This window comes from Notolepis coatsorum (genome assembly GCF_963971535.1).
Source record: "Notolepis coatsorum genome assembly, chromosome: 3".
Lineage (NCBI taxonomy): Eukaryota > Metazoa > Chordata > Actinopteri > Aulopiformes > Paralepididae > Notolepis > Notolepis coatsorum.
Window position 1 is genome coordinate 61,415,399 of NC_140167.1, and position 20,964 is coordinate 61,436,362.

General features: G+C 43.6%; 1 protein-coding gene across 1 annotated transcript in view; it reads left to right on the plus strand.

Annotated features, from left to right (window-relative positions):
* The window catches only part of zap70 (zeta chain of T cell receptor associated protein kinase 70), a gene marked incomplete at both ends in the record, with an annotated part of 59,477 nt that overhangs the window by 14,558 nt on the left and 23,955 nt on the right, over positions 1 to 20,964 (plus strand). The window contains 7 exons of the mRNA XM_084311222.1: positions 4,336 to 4,496; positions 6,536 to 6,674; positions 10,135 to 10,216; positions 11,422 to 11,444; positions 11,564 to 11,603; positions 13,343 to 13,550; positions 17,630 to 17,836. Coding sequence (XP_084167348.1) covers positions 4,336 to 4,496; positions 6,536 to 6,674; positions 10,135 to 10,216; positions 11,422 to 11,444; positions 11,564 to 11,603; positions 13,343 to 13,550; positions 17,630 to 17,836 — 860 coding nt within the window. The remainder of the gene's footprint in view (positions 1 to 4,335; positions 4,497 to 6,535; positions 6,675 to 10,134; positions 10,217 to 11,421; positions 11,445 to 11,563; positions 11,604 to 13,342; positions 13,551 to 17,629; positions 17,837 to 20,964) is intronic.

The following is a 20,964-nucleotide window of genomic DNA, read 5'->3' on the forward strand; positions in this document are numbered from 1 at the left end:
GCCGGCGGCGGCGCCGACCACCAGACGGAGTGTGTACACAACACTCGCCCGACAATATGACCCGCTAGGATGTATTCTACCGTACACCACCAGGGCAAAAATGATTGTACGAGCATTGTGGGACAAGGACCAGGGCTGGGACGACCCCATTCCCGCACACCTTGCATCCACCTGGAGAGAGTGGGAGATGGAGCTCCACTCACTCCCAGGCGTTAATATGCGCCGAAGCTACTTCCCACCCACGGTGAGGCCAGAGACATGTAAAATGGACTTACACGTCTTCAGTGACGCCTCAGAGGTCGCATACGGATCAGTAGCCTACTTGCGGGCCCAAGACCAGGGGGGAGAGATCTACACAGCATTTGTCCTCGCCCGCTCGAGAATAGCCCCACGCAAGCAACAATCTATCCCACGTCTAGAGCTCTGCGCAGCCCTAGCCGGAGCGCACCTAGCCACGCTCATCCAACGTGAGCTCACCATACCGGTGTCTAGAACAATCCTGTGGTCAGATTCCACGACGGTACTCGCCTGGATCAAATCGGACTCATGCAAGTACAAAGTCTTCGTGGGAGTCAGAGTCACCGAGATTCAAGACTTAACCGAAGAGTTAACCGGAGAAACAGAGTGGCGCTACGTTGATACAAAACAGAACCCAGCTGACGTCATCACCCGGGGGATGCCCCTGGATGACCTCACCCGTCGCAATGTCTACAGTGACGGCCCGCATTCCTAAGACTCCCGGAAGGAGAGTGGCCCACGCCTATCCCGAGGGAAGCCAGTCAGGAGGAGGCTGAGAATAAGAAGCCTGTGTTCTGTGGATTGAGCACTGTTATCTCCGCAGACCCCAACACACTCCTGATGGGGCGGCTAGATCCCGCGTTACCCCAGACAATGTACCGGCCTGAAGAAGCGAACGGCCGACGAATGTGGAGGTACAGCCAAGTATTAGCCGACAAGTTTTGGAACAGTTTCCTACTGCACTACCTACCGTCTCTACAGACCCGCCAGAAGTGGGTAAAGGAGAGAGACAATTTGACAGAAGGAACAGTCGTCATGATTATTGATCAATCACTGCCCAGAGCTATGTGGCCGGCCGGCCGCGTAAGCAAAGTGATCACCGGTGCCGACGGCAAGGTCCGAGCAGCTGAAGTGCTCGTCCAGGGTCGCACTTACACCCGTCCCGTGGCAAGGCTCATAGAACTGCCTCGACTCCCAGACACAATCGATGATGACCATGACCCTACAACCCTATGACTTTGTGAAGTTGACTGACCCCTACAGCAAACCCTTATGTGTAAATAGACAACGCGATTAATCTGTCTCTGTTTAACTGATTAGGTCTGGGACCTATTCAGGGGGTGGCTGTTGTGAAGGGCCAGATTAAACCGAATATATATATTTATTTATATATATTTAATTGTATTTGTATATTCTCTAATATTCCCTGATATCCCTTGTATATTCCTTGTACAATATGCATTGAATATCCATTCTAGCCTACTGAACATCCCATAATAGTCTCCATTCTACTATTGGTCGAGACCTTGGTGCCAGGCTGCCATACCCCTCAGACCCAGTTCAAACGTACCGCTCCACATGTACGAACAAGTCCTAGTTCCGCGTAGGAATCTGGCTACCGCACCACTAATGGGACTATTTGTTCATAGTGCGTATATATACTGCGCTACTAAAGTAGGACTTTCTTTTCAGTCCAGTTTCTTACCCTCCAATAGAGTCACAGACGTAAAGCCTCCCCGCGACGCCACGTGTGGGAGTAAGGCCAAGTTCGCCTACCATCGGTATTGAGACATCGTGTATATTAATATTTGAATAGTCATATTTGGCACTATATCGTCGAGTTGGACGTAGTCTATTAAGCTAATAATAGTCTGTTAATATATAGTGCTTCGTGCGGTGAGAATACTACCGTAGTCAGTACCCCATCGTTTCGGGCAGAGAACTGGCTGCTTACCCAGGGTGGTTGACCCCATGTGAAGCTGCACCCGAGGAGCCCCAGAGCCGACGAGCGAGTGGACCTGTATACCGGATTATTCTACCGACGACAGCCCGCCTTCCCAGGCACGGATTATGCTTTGTATACTTTGATTATTCCATGGATAAAGACCCCCGACACTGCCGTGTGTTGGAACCCCCCCCCCTGGAGAGGACGCAAGGTGAGGAGACGCTCTGCAAGACGAGGTCGCTTCACGTCTCTCCCCCGTGGACCGGAGAGAGCCGGCCCACAAAGAGTCCACCTGCTTTCATCTGTGGTCCAAGGATCGCCGGCGCATTGAACGGCACTACAGTGGGTTCACCTGGGATACCCTTGGCCGGACGAGGCAGCCGGATTCTACCCCCCCCCCCCCTCCTACTCCTGTTGTCTTACAAGCGACCGGATTACCCCCCTTAGTGTATCCAGTCTTATAATCATTAAAGTATCATTGCTGTTATTCCTTAACTATTCCAGGTCGTATATTTACCACCTGCGCCTTCAGAGATTGGACATTCTCTATTGATATACCGACGAATACTCTTTGCCATAAAAGTGCATACTATTTCAATTCATAAATGTAATTAAGTGATTAAGTGCTTGTTCTACACACCATCGCTGTGTAGAAATAAAGACCTGTTTCGACTTCGTACATTTGTGTTGGATCCGTTTCATCTACGTGAGAGTGTTTATGATAATATATTTATGCCGTGTACTGGGTGGCCGAATATTAAGTACAAAGGTAGTGGTAGTAAGTATCATATCTAGTAATACAGTCAGGGAATTGTACCCCTCAGTTACAATAATGATAATAATAACAGTATTAAAGTTAAATTAAAGACAATCCCACCCCCCACACCCCCTTGATTATCTAGAATAGGTATAAGGCACAATGTCTAGAGATAGAGAGATACAACTAGATGTAGCTATTTCCATGAAGTCCTGTATTATTCTTCATGTCAGGTCAGCTGGATTCAAACCCACAATGTCTCAAGTACATGGAACATTCCTAAACCCACTGAGCTGCCAAGATGGCCCAAATCTGTCATAGTCAGACAATTTCCGAGTGTGGGAGTGTTTGGGACAACACATATGTTGTCCTGCAATGTTTTGCAACACATGTTAATTACCACACACTAACACAGAAATGTGTGGCTATTGATAACATGCTGCATTGAAAACTCAGTAATGTGTTGAAAATTATGTTTTTAAGAGTGTGTTGTGAGAAAAGTGTGATGATGTAGCAGAATAGACCTGCCTGAAGCCTAGTAAGCCTATTATCTCCATTGGCCTGAAGCCTAGTAAGCCTAATATCTCCATTGGCTGTGAGTACTGGAGTCTGGAGCACAGCCCAATTGCTGAATACACGAGAAGAGAAAGGAGCGGTTTCAAGGGTGTTTAATGGAAATTGAGCAACACAAGAATTGGGGGGAAATAGAACGGGGTTAATGTTCTGTCCTGTGGCTGCCACGGCGGCAGTGAGCGAGCAAGCGGTCCTGGTGCTTGTCGGGGGAGCTGCTGGGTGGCAGCGGGAGATTAGGTGTTCCTCTTCGGGAACAGGTAACGTCCAGACAGGGACGCTGGAGCTGCTGGGTGGCAGCGGGAGATTAGGTGTTCCTCTTCGGGAACAGGTGACGTCCAGACAGGGACGGCGGTCCTTTGGGGCACAGGAGAGAAATGGGTTAGAGTAAGCCAATACACGGAGGGTGTCTAGCAGTAGAGCTTTCGGCAGAGACGTCGTACCTGGACAGTGGTAATTAATACCACGACAGCTTCTGGTCAGCGTCGAGGTGTAGATATAGTCCCCTCATCAGGGGAGGATAGGGTGCAGCTGGGGAGAGTGGGGTGTTTGCCCGTGTGTGAATTAGGGGGATGGAATACAGCTGGGTGAATGAGGGTGAAGGAAGGGGTGACTGAAGAAAGAGAGGATGATGAGGAGTGCGCAGTGGATAGAGAGGGGGATGAAGAGGAGCGTGTGGAGGACGTGAGGGGAAAAGGAGGGGGAGTGAAGTAGGCCCGTGCTGTGATTATGACATTGGCCTGAAGCCTAGTAAGCCTAATATCTCCAATGGCCTGAAGCCTAGTAAGCATAATATCTCCATTGGCCTGAAGCCTAGTAAGCCTAATAAGCCTAATATCTCCATTGGCATGAGGCATAGTAATTTCCTTTTTTTTTTTTTTTACGAGGCATAGTAATCTGTATCTGTCTGTCTGTCTGTCTGTCTGTCTGTCTGTCTGTCTGTCTGTCTGTCTGTCTGTCTGTCTGTCTGTCTGTCTGTCTGTCTGTCTGTCTGTCTGTCTGTCTGTCTACTCTCCCATCCCCCTGGTTCTCTGTGTGTGTTCAGGGAGAGGCCATGGAGCAGGCCATCATCAGCCAGGCTCCTCAGCTGGAGAAGCTGATTGCCACCACGGCCCATGAGGAGATGCCGTGGTACCATGGGAAGATACCGCGCCTGGAGGGCGAGAGGCGACTCTACTCCGGAGTACAGCCGGACGGAAAGTTCCTGTGAGTATAGTTTAGTATAGGAGGTTGTAGATGACATAAACCACACCTTATTTTTTTTTCTTGACTTTGACATCCATTCATGATATACCACACCTTAATTTTTTTTCTTGACTTTGACATCCATTCATGACTTACATACCGTGTGTAAATATTTTACAAATGTGGATCAAAACTGTTTGTCTTTTTTTGTCAAATTAAATTAAATTAAATTAAACGACATTAAATTAAACTACATTAATTTAAATTAAACTACATTAATTTAAATTAAACTACATTCATTTAAATTAAACTACATTCATTTAAATTAAACTACAATTTCTTTTATTAAACTACATACGTTTTTATTAAACTAAATAAAATTAAATAAATTGATGTTTAGTTGTGTCTGGTGTGAAGAAGAAATTTGAAGAGTGACATTGACAAACATGTGGCTCATTTCTTACACTCTACAGGTCGGCAATAGGTGGCCCGCGTGCCAAAATTGGCCCGCCAGCAATAATATCTGGCCCCTCAGATTATTAAAAAAAGAATAATAATAAAAAAGATTTTTAAACTTTTTGTTTTTTAATATATCAGACCAACTAGGCTAGGCTATATGTTAGCTATAATGTCCAAATAGAGAAACTACCACCACCTAAAGAATGCTTATACTTTGTTTTATCCATGTTGAGAGTGAATAACAGGTAGGCAGCGAGGTGCAATGTAGCGCTGGCTCAACATGAAAAAAGTCGGTGGAGAGCGCCTGGTGCTGAAATAACAAACAAGCAGTGGGGTGTGAAATTAAAACACTAGTTCAGTGAGTCATTCAAACTTTTTCTTTACTTATATATGACTGTGACGGCACCACACAGTAACAATGCAATTAAACTGAAGTCAAATCAGAGCAAAAAAAGCTGAATCCGCTTCAAGAAGATGCTACATTAGGTATATAAGGAATTACAACGAGAAATTTATTAACTAAATAAAAAATACAATTTGGCTTTTAACCCTCTAAAGCCGGGTGCAACACTAGACATGTTTTGTAAAACATTAAATATCTTTGGATTTGTTTGTGATAAAGACTTGCTTTATTGTATCGGAATCGATTGTCATCTCTGGAATTTAGTGCATCTCTCCGAGAATGTGCGGATGTAAAGCATAGAATCTTGAAATATCTAGATTGGTTGTTTTCTCTGGACTGCATCTAATCCGCTGTATCTATTTATCATATATCTATGTCTGTCACTATAGCCAATGAAAAAAAAAAAAAAAAAAAAGCACTACATACTTTTGGACTGATCATCTGAGCTCCTCTCCAGTTGCTGCTACTGTGTTTAAATCCAAAATATTGATAAATCCTCTGCCATTGTTGTGTAACATGTCATCTGTTCTCTAGTCTTCTTCAGTCTCGGCTTCACATGAAGTTAAATCCTCTCTACAAGTGAAACTGAAACTAAGTTGTTGCATACGATACGTTGTTAAGGGGGCAGTAGGCAATTAATTTACTCATTGGATGCCTGAACACAGAATGACACCAGTATCACTGACTACCACGGCAAGCCTATAGAATATCATTCTATTTAATAATAATAAAAATTATTATTATTATGAATATTTTGGAGGTGGAAAGGAGAGGAAGAGTTGAGTGGCATCAACATAACAGTGGTATGAGAAGGCATTTGGTGTAGAGGGCTGCTTTATTTAGGCGTTTCTTAACTTTCACTTCCATTAACCCTTTCACTGCCACTCGACTGAAGGTTAACCCTTTACTATCACACAACCGACGGTCGCTGTCGTGTGGCAGTGAAAGGGTTAACCGTTTTGGTAGTGTGGCAGTGAAAGGGTTACGGAATAATGAGTCAACTGTAACTTGAACACTTAAAAACGTCAGAACGCTGATAGTAAAAGGTGAAAAAAACGAAGGACAAAATTTACATATTTAATGTACTTAAAATGTACCTACTATTGGAGAGAGCATAGCAGTACAATTCCTGGTCCAGGCCTTGGATGTACTCATAGCAACATTTTTGATGGACTATTATTGTTCTTCCTATACCCAGAGTGCGAGACAGAATGGAGACCGGGACCTTCGCCCTCTCTATGATGTATGGGAAATCAGTGTACCACTACCAGATTCTCCATGACAAGTCAGGGAAATACTCCATGCCAGAGGGAACCAAGTTCGACACTGTGTGGCAGGTGTGGTAGGCCCTCCTGTGGTGTATTCTGAGAGATTTGCTGTAGCTAATGGCCCGGCTACATTGATCCATCAAAAAACGGAGATGAAAGGTATTGCTGTCCGTTGGTTTGTTTCTTAAATTAGAACCCGACGTAATCCTGTGTTTGCAGAAACAACAGCTTTGCTAGCGGTTGGCGATGTATCCGTCAGTTCCAAATGTTCATCCTCTCCAAACTTCTCTGACATTAATCATAATAAGCCGTGTCCAACATACAGATTCTCCTCATGGAAAACCAACTAAAAACAGATGTAGACGGACAGGCACAATGGATCATTGTAGCCAGGCCCTAAAAGTAATCGCTCTGTGATGTGACGGCAAATCTCCAATAAAAGACAATTTTCTCCAAGGATGTTTCTTTTTTTGTTATTATTTGATTAAGTCACTAGTAGCAACATTCACTAGAGGGACAGTGTTTCCCCTATATGCACCTATATGCTGAAATGTCACCGCCGCTGTGGAAATGAAAACCTGTAAAGTCATATATGCCATCAAATCCTCCTTCTTATCTCTTTATATTCTGCGCTGCGTATGGACGCTTCATATCCAGGTCAATTCACACAGTAAAGGATATAAACAAGAAACTCTGCGCTTACCTGATAATGACAGCACATGTTGGGAAAAGTGTAATTAGTTACTTATTACTGATTAATCCTGTAAAAGGTAATCAAAATTACTTTGCTGATTACTTCCAAATGTCAGCTGTGGTGGAAACAAAGTCTACCTTTTTTTGCTTCCAATTCGCTTCCATCACCGCATATCCTCTCTCTCGGTAGCCAGCAAACGTCTTTCTCTGTTGGTAGCTTGACATTGTACTTATTTGGTAACGGATAGTTATGGGTATTTTCTCTATGATGTGTCAAAATGAGGGCGAATCAACCGTGGAAATAGGTAACATCTCCTCAACAATATACCCAGCGACAAGCTTCTTCAGACCTTCTCCACTCATGGGTGGTGTTTGCCCTGATCTTAGATCCAGTTTCTGTTGTTTAACTGTACATCCATCACTGGCACTGGTAGAGGCTTCCCTGTCAGCGTTTTTTTTATTTAATAAAGATTTTCGTCAAGTTTCACATTGTCGTGCTGCCGCGTCAGATGCTTCATCAAATTAGACAGCTATTGAAGGTGTACCTCTCTTCCTCACCCTCCATGTTGCTTTTTAGCTAGTAGCCGACGTGACCTCGCTTTGACCTGCTCGTGCACTAGGGCTGGGTATCGCCACTAATTTCCAGAATTGTTTCAATTTCCGATTAAATTCGATTCAATGCTATAAAATTTAAATGGTTCAACAAACCCTCTAACATGTTGCATTGTTAAAAATATCAATGTTTACATTATATTACATACATTATTACTCAATGGAGGCCAAACCCGAGATAAGTTGGGTTAACTCCCCAGCGGTTGGGCGCCAGACCCGAGATTTCTCAGGTTTTGGTCGTTTATTCTTTTATTCCATATTTTTTATTCATTATTCATCCAGGGACCTTGGTGTTACCATAGGGAATGAGTCTGAGGTCGCCAAAGTGCAATACCGGCCGCATCCAGCTAGACGCCGGTATCAAGCACCCTTTGTAACCTTGTAACCCCGATCCATATGTTGTGGTGGGTTATGCCGTGGACCAAATGGACATTGGATGTACCAGATGGCGATCAAACAATTGGAATATTATTTTTGGAATACTCCCGATCACAGGTAAGGACTATCTGACGTACATTTTTGCTTGATCCTGCAATGCTTTTATACCGATCGGGCTGATAAGCGTTTTTAGTGTTCAATATGAATGCCGTTACTGACAATCAAATAATCAGAAAAAAAACATAATACCTATGATATAGATTTGATTTGAGAATAATAGCATGTACAGGCAAGAAACAGCAACGTATATAGTATAATTGACGTATAAGGCTATAACTCAGCATTTCGGGAATTACCCTAGACCGCTCTAAAACCATACTTATACTCACCACGGTATAACACAGGAACGTATGGATGGAAAAATCTATTCTTTTTCACATATTGAACGATAGATAGGTGATGTCAAATGGGCCATAGTATTGTATCCAGCTATAATATAGAATATAATTATAGCTCTACAAACAAGGTGACGCACTCCTATCTTTTAAAGCGTGGCCTTGCTATGACAGGCTCCGTCTAATAGCTGGTGCCGAATGAGTTAAGAATTTACTCTCAAGCAGTTACATGAATGTACTTTTTATTGGAACATTGGCTTTTGCATATGTCACGTCTGGGTGATGTCTAAGTGGTTTTGTAGATTTGTTGTATTTCCACAATCATTATCTATGTCTGTCACTATAGCCAATGGAAATGCTATAAATGGTCACGTGGGCTGGGAGAACCAATGGAATGCCTATCCCGAGGCCAAACTTAATTGCCGACCCCTGGTCTACACCCTCCCCAGACTGACAGTGGGGCAATGCGCGCAACGACCAGGAAGGGAATGAGCATAACGACTAAATTGGGGGATCTTTGGATTTTATGAATCTATAATCACTAATTCAAATGAAGATCGATTCAGAATCGGGAAATCGATTTTTTTAACCCAGCCCTATCGTGCACGCACTTCATCTATTCTAGAGGACCACGGATAAACACAATCTATAGGAGGGGGGGAAACACATTGCATTCTGGCAACGATGCAGCATTACTTGGATTAGTAACTGTAATATAGTTACTATCTTGGAAATTGTAAAGCCTTACGTTATTTGTAACTGGGTGATCTGGTATTCCACTTGACCACTTCTGAATCCACCTTTCAACATCTATCTCAACCTCATGCTTAGACTACTTCATTCTCGTAAGACACATTGTGTTTTGTGTGGAGGGAAAGCCGATTGATCACATGGGTCAAGCTTGTCTTCAAAATCCACTACTGACCAACACGTGTGATGCCGTTTCCTTAATCGACCGATCTCAAACCCTGCCCTCTTTTCTTGATCCTCCAATCGCAACTGTCACTTCAATAGGCCTGTGCATTCCCTTGAATTATTCTGCAGATCTGCACCAGTCTATCAAATTAATGGTGTCTGTCAAACTAACTATCTGTTAAACTACTAGTCTTTAAACTACCAATCACCCAAACTGTCAAATGGTAACTGTCAAACTGTCTGTTTAACTCTCCCTCTCCCCCCTCTCCCTCTCTCTCTCTCTCTCTCTCTCTCTCTCTCTCTCTCTCTCTCTCTCTCCCTCTCTCTCTCTCTTTCCCCTTTCTTCTCTCTCTTTTTCCCTCTCCTTTTCTCTCTCCCTCCCTCTCTATCTGTCTGTTTCTCCCTATCTCTCACTCCCCCCTCTATCTCTTTCCCTCTATCTCTCTCTGTCCCTCTCTTTCTCTCTCTTTCTCTCTTTCCCTCTCCCCTCTCTCTCTCTCTCTCCCTCTCTCCCTCTCCTCCCCCCTCTCTCTCAGCTGGTAGAATACCTACAGATGAAACCTGATGGCCTGATGACTGTTCTGAGGGACTTTTGTGTCAACAGAAAAACTGCTTCACGTACTGAAAACCAAATCACTTCACTTCATTACATTCAGGAGGAACAGTTAACATAGGCTAAAATGCCTAAACGCTGTCAGCATTTGTTTGCAATGCTGGTGGAAGTAAATTGGCCCGTTAGCATGTATCTGTAAAATCATACAATTACAACATAATTGATGTAACTATCAACATGACAACATTATGGGAAATGCACTTACTGTCCTCTTCAGAGTCAGACAAGAAGATAGATATCAAATGTCCTCTCTAAACGGACCACTAGTCTAGCTTAAAACTCTGAGAAAGGTGTTATTGCTAGGCTAGCTGGTCCATATCCACTACCATTCATTTGTGTTAAGCTAGGCTAGCTTGCAGCCGGATAGCTTTCTACTGAGAGGAAATAGGTATTTAGCTTCTTGTCTGACAGTAAGCGCATTTCCCATAATGTTGGCATTATGCTTTGTCGTGGAATATATTATCATGTCCTGATCTGTGTTGAGATATCATGTTATACAGCGTGAATATTTCCCATTACAGCTTGGATTGAACTATTCCTTTAAAGGTAGAATCTGTGATACCGCCAATATGGCACTTTGTTTAAATGTCTTGTGTGTGCTGCAGTTGAGTGGGGATAGGCGAGGGGTTGCTATTACTGGTCACAACTCAGGTTCTGCCAAAAGAGGTCTGGAGAAATTCACAGCATAATAATATACTAAACTAACTCCAATCCACACATTAGACCAAAAACAGAAAAAGGGAAACAAAGTGGAATACCAAGCAGGGCTCCTTTGCATTGGGTTTGCTGTTTGATGGCATCATTACATATTCTACTTTTAAGGTCACGATACCGGAGGAAATGGCACTTTTTTAATTGACCACTAATACAGGAGCGGGAGTGCTATAGAGTAGACCTTCTTCAATGAGATGTTGTGGTCACAGCTGCGATGCGGTCGCAGGCGTGAGGCTGGAAGGCTGTTTCATCATAGCTTTATTCTTTATATCCTGCAATGACTCTGTCCTTGTCAGTTCCCATTCAAGCTGAAAAGCCATCAATGTTTGCTCACATATAGTTTCCATCGCATTATTATCAGTGCTGCGCTGCCTGTTTAGTATTTTACAGCAGTTAAATTGTGTTGTTCATCTTTCATATTTGTCAGTTTAGTTGCCATAATACATTTAGTGAATTATTCATCAATGTAATTGTTATATCTCATGTGCCTTTTCAGAGACACCTGTAGTTCCAGGATGGGTAAGTAGTTACTTGTAATAATGCAATTTATCATTCAGCTCAATATACAGTATATATTTTCTGATGTCAGTCCCTGAGCCTGAGATCCATTTTGAACATGCTGCACACACTTCTTTCAGAGGCGGCCGCGGCTAAATGGATACACACCGCCCCCTGGAGGTCAGTTGACAAATGTACAGCATTGATTGATTGATTGAAAAGTTTATTAACAGATTGCAGAATGGGTACAGTACAGTACATCTCAATACATACAATTGTTAAGGGGATGCAGACCAGAGAAAGACTTTCGTCTTGTTTCCACCAGGGTCCCCCATTTTCAATTCATCATAACATATATGACATACATGACATACAGATAGACAGTACTGCTACATCTATACATTTATGACATATCAGATTTGCAAATACAGTACTGTTTGTGATACAAAAGTGTCCAGAAAAGGAGTGTATATACATTTGGCGTAGAAACTGTACATTGGAGGAGGTTGGTGGGGTGGGGTTGGGTTGGCATGGGTGAGGGCTGTACATTGGAGGTGGGGGGGGGGGGGGTTGGGTAGGGGACACACACACATTTTACACTGTACATTGGAATATTGACAAAGCCTTACTTGGTCATTTACTGTACAACTAGGTTAGGACATTTGTAGGGGCCAGTTTCGAATTGCAGTCTCACGTAGGTGTTTTTTGAGAGTGTTTTTGAAGGTGGGTAGTGATTCACATTCCTTTACAGCTTTAGGCAGGGCGTTCCACATTGATGTGGCATAATTGCGAAACGTGTTTAGTCCCTTGTTTGAGCCGAATCTGGGTTTTACATGATTTGTGGAGCTCCCTCTGGTGTTGTGATCGTGGTATTCACTGACCTTTGGGAAGTATTTTGACATGTACATGGGTACCTTGGTCGCGTAGTGTATCTTGTAGACCAGGCCCATTGCAAGTTGCTGTACTCTGTCGTCTACTCTAAGCCATCCTAGGTTGTCAAAGTGGGCAGGGGTGAGGTGGGTTCTAGGAGTCAGGTCAAGTAGTAGTCTGACTAGCTAGCAGGTAGCTAGCTAGCAGGTCACAAGGCAAGCCGTTGTAGTCATTATACTTTTTAATACAGCAAGACCATCTCAGAATGACACCAACAAAACACGCATAATATGTAATCTCATATGAACATGTTTTCACTTTTATCTGTCATTGTTTGAGATTGTCATTAATTTGATGATTGGACTGGTGGGAGTCTGATTCCAGGGCTTCTCTGTGGGGCTGTGTTGCCTCACATTTCTTGAATGCTCAGCACTTTTTACATTATTTTACAATATATAGTGAACCCAATGAAAATAAACAAATTAATGAAGCTAAATAAACAGAAAAGGTAAGTGTAGGTAAAACATTTAATTAATTAAATATAATGTAATACATTTACATGAAAACAATCCCAAGAAATCATGCAATAAATGTATAAAAGTGATTTTTTTTGTGTGTGTCTGACTTGGCTAGCATTGTCTCTGAAGATTACCTTAAAGGGATAGTTGTGATTTTTGGAACCAAATACATATTTCCTACTTACTAGTCTGTACCTGTATGAAGTCGATTGGTAGTCCTTTCTCAGCGTAATTCATGCTGTTCCTCATATTAGCTCCAGCTAGTTAGCCACAAAATAATGCAAAGTCAATGGGGTCAAGCTCTTGTCTGTACAGGCTGACAGGCTGACAGAGCACACAAAGTAGATTTCAGTTGTCTTCAGTCAGCTTGTACATGGAGGCAGGCGCTTGACCCCATTGACTTTGCATTGGTTTGTGGCTAACTAGCTGCAGCTAGTATGAGGAACAGCGTACATTGTGCTCAGAAAGGATTCTACCTTTTTTACATCATAGGAAATTGGGCTATCCCTTTAACCTTTGACCTTCTTCCAGGTTTTGCGGGACCCTCCACCCCAGTCAGCGCTGTACCGCCAGACCAGCAGGTCCTCCCTATGGACTGCAGTGAGTTTGCAAACCCCTACCACAACCCCAACGACCTGAAGAAGTTCAACATCCAGAGGGAGCAGCTGCTAATAGATGAGGTGGAGCTGGGCTCTGGGAACTTTGGCTATGTTAAGAAAGGAGTCTTCAAAACTGAAATGTAAGGGAGGGTTGGCCAGGGCACTTCTTCATACACAGAACACCAGTAGTGTGACAATACACACATTTCACATTAAATATGTTAGGTTACAATTTCGGTTTTTGGTTCAAATGTATTGATACTGCAGAGCTCTAATTATATATATATATATATATATATATATATATATATATATATATATATATATATATATATATATATATTTTTTTTTTTACGTGTGTTTGTGGATAGCGTTGGCTAGATTTTATGTATATGCCAAAAAAGTTGCTCAGTATCACATCTTGGACTCACATTACAATAATCCATGTTTGTTTTTGAAAAACAATCACTATTAAGCGTGTGAACAACAAGTGTCACACCTTTTACCCTAGTCGCAGAACTGGACATAGGTTAGGGTTAGGGTTAGAGTTAGGGTTAGGGTTAGGGTAACCCTAGGGTAACCCTAACCCCCTAACCCTAACCCCAACCCTAACCCTAATTTAAGAAATGGTTAAAATCCTGAAAATGAATAAATATTCGATATGGTGAGGACTGAAGTTAATAATGATATTCGTGAAAGAAAATTGGACGAATACATGAAAAATATATGTTTTACTGAGATCGCAGTTTCGGTCACTAGGGAGACAGTTAGTGGGTTTTTAAAGGTTGACTCGATGGTTAATTTAAGTAATTTTTTTTAATTCTGTATTGAGATTGTTACACTCCTAAAACAAATACACAAAAACATTGTAAATCACAAATGAACTCTTGAGAGGAAGAAACATATAGCCCATGTACAGTATTTCAATCTGGATAACTTTTAGTGTGGATGTGTTATATCAAGTAATCAACCGCTATACTTTCTTTAACAACAAATTGACCAACTTACCATCTTTAGATAGTTAAAGGTAGAATCTGTAATGCCGTCGAATAGCAACCACTAGGCAAAAGAGTCTGCTTCGTAATGCACTTTGTATAAATTTTTGGTTTTGGTCTGACGTATTATCTATATAATAATATATAGTGTGAATTTCTCCAGACTTCTCTTGGCAGAGCCCTGGGGTGCGGCCAGCAATAGTGGCCCTCCCCTATCCCCACTCAAGCCCAGACCACACATAAGACCAAAACAAGAAACCAACATAAGACCAAAACATAAGAACTTAAACACATTGCAATATCAAGAAGGGCTCTTTTGCCAAGAGATCACTGTTTGATGGCATTGCAGATGGTACCTTTATGTTTGAAGACATTGTTAATAATAATAATAATAATAATAATAATAATAATAATAATAATAATAATAATAATAATAATAATAATAAATTGGATTTGAAGAGAGAAGCGCCTTTCTCAGACTCAAGGACACTGTATAAGGAGAGAGAAGCTATATAAAAGAAAGGGTAAATAAAAAATTTAAATGACTATAGTAGTGTATAGTAACAACAGGGAAAAAAACCAAATAAGATAAAAAGGAAGCAAGGTACTGTCCAATTGAATGATGCGGTAACAAGAAAATTAACAAAAACTAAAAACAAACAACAAAAACAACAAAAGAAAAGAGTCAGGGGGTGGGCTACTTGGGAGCAGGGCTGTGTTGCGTGAAGGCAAGTGTGAAAAGGTGGGTTTTTAGGTGGGTTTTGAAGAGGTTGATGGTGTCAGAGCCTCGGATGGAGGGGGAGAGGGAGTTCCACAGCCTGGGGGCAGCTACAGAGAAAGCTCGGTCTCCCAGTGAGGAACGCCTGGTGCGGGGGATGGTGAGGAGGTCGGAGTTGGAGGAGCGGAGGCCTCGTGCTGGAGTGTAGGGGTGGAGTAGGTTGGTCAGGTAGGAAGGGGCCAACCCGTGCAGGGATTTGTAGGTGAGGAAGAGGATCTTGTAGGGGATTCGGTAGTTGATGGGGAGCCAGTGGAGTTTTTGCAGGGTAGGGGTGATGTGCTGCCAGGGTTTGGTGCGCGTGAGGACTCTCGCAGCAGAGTTTTGGACGTACTGTAAGCGATCCAGAACCTTCTTGGAAGCACCAAGAAGGATTCCGTTACAGTAGTCGAGGCGGGAAGTGATGAAGGCATGAATGAGTGTTTCCGCTGAGGTGTCGGAGAGTGAGGGGCAGAGGCGGGAAATGGTTCTGAGGTGGAAAAAGGCGGACCTGGTGACAGACTTGATGTGAGGGTGAAATGAGAGGGTTGAGTCCAGTATTACGCCCAGGTTCCTTACCTCCGTGGAGGGGCAGATGGAGTAGCCATCCACGGAGAGAACAAGGCGGTCGATCTTTTGGAGGAGGGCTGGGGAAGCTACAACTATTAATTCGGTCTTCTTGCTGTTGAGTTGAAGGAAGTTGGTGGTCATCCATGTTTTTATGTCCTGGAGGCAGGCAGTGAGGGAGGGGGGAGGGAGGGGAACAGAGGGTTTGGTGTGGAGGTAAAGCTGCGTAAGAGTGGAAGTGGAGGCCATGTTTCCTTATGATATCACAGAGTGGGAGGAGGTAGATCATAAAAAGGAGCGGACCTAGCACCGAACCCTGGGGAACACCCTGTTTAACAGGTGTTGGAGCTGACCTGAACCCCCCGAGGGAAACATACTGCCACCTGTTGGTTGGTATGATGTGAACCAGGACAGGGGGGTGCCAGTGATGCCAAGGACACTTTCCAGGTGGTCTAGGAGGATTGAGTGTGAGATGGTGTCAAAAGCAGCTGAGAGGTCCAGGAGGGTGAGGATGTTGATGTTGATGTTGCCAGCATCAGCAGCCATGAGGAGGCAATTTGTTACCTTGATCAGGGCGGTCTCGGTGCTGTGTTTAGCCATGAACCCAGACTGGAGTGGTTCGAACAGGTCATGGTGTGCCATGTGACTCTGTAGCTGGGCGGCTACTGCACGCTCGAGGACCTTGCTGAGGAAGGGGAGGTTGGAAATGGGGCGGAAGTTGTTGAGGTTATCGGGGTCCAGACCGGGTTTTTTGAGAATTAGGGTGACTGCTGCCACCTTCAAGTCAGCAGGGACGGAGCCAGTGGACAGGGAGGAGTTAATGATGTCTACCATGAGAGGACAGAGGGCAGGCAGGCCAGCCTTCACCAGGGTGGTTGGTGGGCATGGGGTCCAGAGAGCAGGTGGAGGATTTAGAGCCTGACACCAGCTTCATAATGGAGTCTGTGTCCACCAGGGAGAAGGATCAAAAGGATTAGGTGGGATGGGGCAGGGGGTCATGTTTAACAAACGGAGTTGTGGGGGACACAGGAATAGACTGGAGCTGCTGGTAGATGGCATCAATCTTGGTTTGGAAGAATTCCATGAATCTGTTACAGAGATCGGAGGAGGTGGTCTGGAGGGGGTTGTCAGGGGTCTGGATGAGTTTGGTGATGGGGGAGAAGATGGCTTTGGAATTTCCTTGGCCTTTGGAGATGACATCAGAGTAGAAGGAGGATTTGGTTTGGGTGAGGGCGAGTCTGTAGGAGATGATGTGGTCAGAGTAGGCCTGGGTATGAACAGTGAGGCCTGTTTTCCTGTAGCGCCTCTCCAACTGGCGGCCCTTGGCTTTCATGGAGCGGAGCTCAGGGGTGTACCAGGGGGCGGAGTGTGTAAATGTAACAGTGCAGGTTTTAAGGGGTGCGAGGGAGTCCAGGGTGGCAGCTAGGGCTGTGTTGTAGGTGTTCACCAACTCAGTGGTTGAGAGCAGCTGGGAATCATGAGCGAGGTGGGAGCTCAGGGCGTTGGTGAGGTCAGTGGTGGTGATATCTTTTGTGTTCCTGTACATCATGGGGTGCTGTGGGCGGCCAGAGGTGGAGTGTTAAGAACTCATTTGGTATCTGCCATGTCTCAACTAAAAGGGAAATGAACACAGGCCTCCTCTTATAATGTAAATTAGCACTGAGTTCTTTTAGTTGAAGGAAGCGGCGAAACACAGTTGAGTCAGGAGTCAGATGGCTGCATTGCCAGGTTTTTTATCTCAGAGGACAAGGAGAACACAAGGAGAACAGATCAATCTGGACCACCTGCTTGTATTCAGACAAACGCAGAATGGCCACGATAATAGACAGATACAACCTTTTTGTACATTTGTAGTGTGTGTGTGTCTGTGTGTGTCTATATAACCTGCTATGTCTCCTCTCAGGGGTCAGCTGGATGTTGCCATCAAGGTGTTGAAGAGTGACAATGAGAAGCTGGTGAAGGACGAGATGATGAGAGAGGCGGAGATCATGCATCAGCTCAGTAACCCATACATCGTACGCATGCTGGGTCTGTGCAGCGCTGAGAGCCTCATGCTGGTCATGGAGATGGCCTCCGCCGGACCCCTCAACAAGTTCCTCCTCTCTCATAAGTACGTGTGTTAGATTCACTTTATTTAGTCCATCTATTATTTTTGTACACAAGGCAATTGAAACTTGTCAGTGTCAGAAACAGTGGCTCGGGAGGTAAAGCAGTCGTCTGGTAATCCGGAGGTTCCCGGTTCGATTCCCGCTCCTCCCGGGGCAGCATGTGAATGCATGAGATGCTCAAAGGCATGTGAACCCCCGGAGCAGCCAGTCCCCAAACACCCCGCACATCAATCCCCACCACATCCCCATCCAAGACACACCCCCTCATAAAGCATGTCATGACCAAAGGAAAACACAAACAGCCCGCATGCCACTCACACTGCCATGCATGGCGACGAGGATGCCACTCCCGTGGGCCACCCCATCTCCCCCGGTCCCGGCAGACCTCGCCACCACGAGGAAACCAGCAAAACCCACGCCCCCACTCCTAAACTCTACGGAGGAATGACAGGTGAGGCCATGCACCCCAGGACCTGCAGCCACACCAAAGGAGCCACGCAGCAAGGCAACAACTCCAAACACTCAAGCAGACAGACACAACAGCAGTCAAACAGGCTCGGCCGCAGGCCATGGAGCACACAACCCGCCACCCCCTGCAGAATCCAGAAGCAAAAACATAGAACACACTGATCCCCCCGCAATGGCAAGGCCACCAGGACCAGAGGCAACAAAGCAGCCCACAGAAACAACACCCCCACTCACCACGCACAATGACAGGCACGGTGCCACAATGGTGGCTCAATCACTGTATCCAGCAAACAATCCAAGTACACTCAAACTACCCACGTCCCCCTACAACCAAGACATGCCCCACCAGAAACTGCATCCCAGATGAAGATACAACAAAGACCAATGCGTGAAACACCTGAAAAACGATATACTGTTTTTAACTAATATAAGTAAGTCAAAAACAGTTACAGACTGTTGCATACCTGCAAGTAAGCCTCTAAACTTCCCCTGCGTTATAGGTAGTTTTATCTTTAACAAGAGCTGAAGAGAGTTCCATGTAGTAGGGGCACTATAATGAAAGGCTGATTTTCCAAATTGGGTCTGTATATGGGGAACCTCCAGTGTAAGCGAATAATTTGAGCGTGTTATATAGGGTCTAGTGTTATGGATAGTGTTGTCGAGGACCCAATTGCTGAACAGGACGAGGAGAGAATAGGCAGACAAGACGTGGAGTCAGGGGTGAATAGTATCAAAAATTTCTTTACTTCAAAGGCAGCAGCAAACAAAACAAGGAATAGCTCAGCAAAGGCTGGCAGAGGGCAAAATACAAAACAAAGAATAATCTCATAAACGAGAGCAAGTCCAAAGGGCACAACACAAAATCACTGCATGGCAGGCAAAGAAAAATAGAACAACAGACTACGACTTCCGGTTTGACGACAGCATGTGACGGTCGCATTGGTCACACGCTCCGCTCCCGTTTTTGTTAATTTCGCTTAAAAACCTACTTTTTACAACACTAATGTGTTTAAACCTCGACGTATATATTAACTAAGACCTTCAACTAACTATATCAACAGGAAAAATCAACATGCCAGCAAAGAAAGATACTACAAAGAGCCGTGAAGCAGACACTCTAACGGTAGACGCTGCGGTGACGCGCTCTACTGTGAAGGAGAAAGCGGACGTGATTGAGAATAAAAAGTTCGACAATTCGATTCCAACGTTCCTACGACCTCATCCGAGACAGACATGGAGAATACTTCACCCGATTTCAAAACGCTGACCACTCTGATAAAGATCTTAAGGCGAGACACTGCAGGTGAATAGTCAAATATACTTTTTTTGTTGATTTTGAGATTTTGTTATATTTTGCTTCCTAAACATGTCTTCTATGAAACTAGTGACAATAAAACGTCAATAACACACATTTAGTTGTTTATTTTACATCATTTTGCCTTATTGCATCCATAAATGTGCACATATTTAATGGGGAAGTGCCTCATTTGCATATATAAACATACATTTCAGAAAACTTGCAATATATTTTTTCTTAGTTTATATGTACATAACAAATTGGGAAACTTTCATAGTGATATCTATTCAAATGTTTTTTGCCTATTAGGGGGTACTACACTGTACTACACTGTTTGTAGCCTGTGTGTAGTTCTGTTCAGTTCAATAACATCATTATTATTATTATTATTCAGTTATCAGGCATGTGTTTAGGTTGTCTATTACTAATGGTTTGATTAGGTATTGTGTTTGTAAATATCTGTTTAAAAAAAAAAGTATGGCATTTTACAATACAGAACTTTGAAGGCGTTTTCCCGAAAATGAGTTTTAAGAGTTTTTCCTCATACTCTGAGCCAGAAATCTCCACTTCAGTAGCACTCACATACACCAAACCTTCCAGTTCTATTCATATCTATGTTCTGAAGGTATTTACAGAAGGGTTTGTTGATATCACATTCATACCCTGATTTATATCACATTTTATTCCTAAAAACATGGCGAAATATGGAATTTTACCATAAAAATGGACTGAATGGAGTATTTTCTGATTTATGGAGTGATAAAAAGAGATATCCAAAATCCCCTCTGTAATAACCGTTGGCTCTAATATGTCAACAAAATGAAACTATAATTTTGAAAATGGCTTTATCCAATGTTCAGATTTCTGTCCTGGAATTATATGCAAATTAGTGCATATTTAAGTAGATCATGCCTCATTTGCATATTTAAACATACAATTTCAGAAAACTTGTAATACAAAAAAGTCTTGTCTTAATATAAGTAATCAACTGGGGAAGTTTCATTGTGATATCTATTAGTTAATTTTTTTACCCTATTCACCTGCAGTGTCTCCCCTTAACCGACAAGTTTGATAAAGTTGATGCCAAGGCTGGTAATATAGCTGACAGAGCGGATGGGGCTGTTGAGAGAGCCGAAGCTAATGCTATCGCATTTAAGTTAGCTATAGAAGCTAAACTTGAAGACCTCAGGGCAGAGGCTGTAGTACAAACTGATCGCATAACGACAGTTGCAAATACTGTGAACGAATACTCACTGAAACAAGAGGAGAAGAATAAGGATCTATATGAGAATATCGCCGAAGTATCGAAGGAGATGCAAGTGGGGGACAAACAGCTTTGGCAGATGATCCATGACAACAACGAGA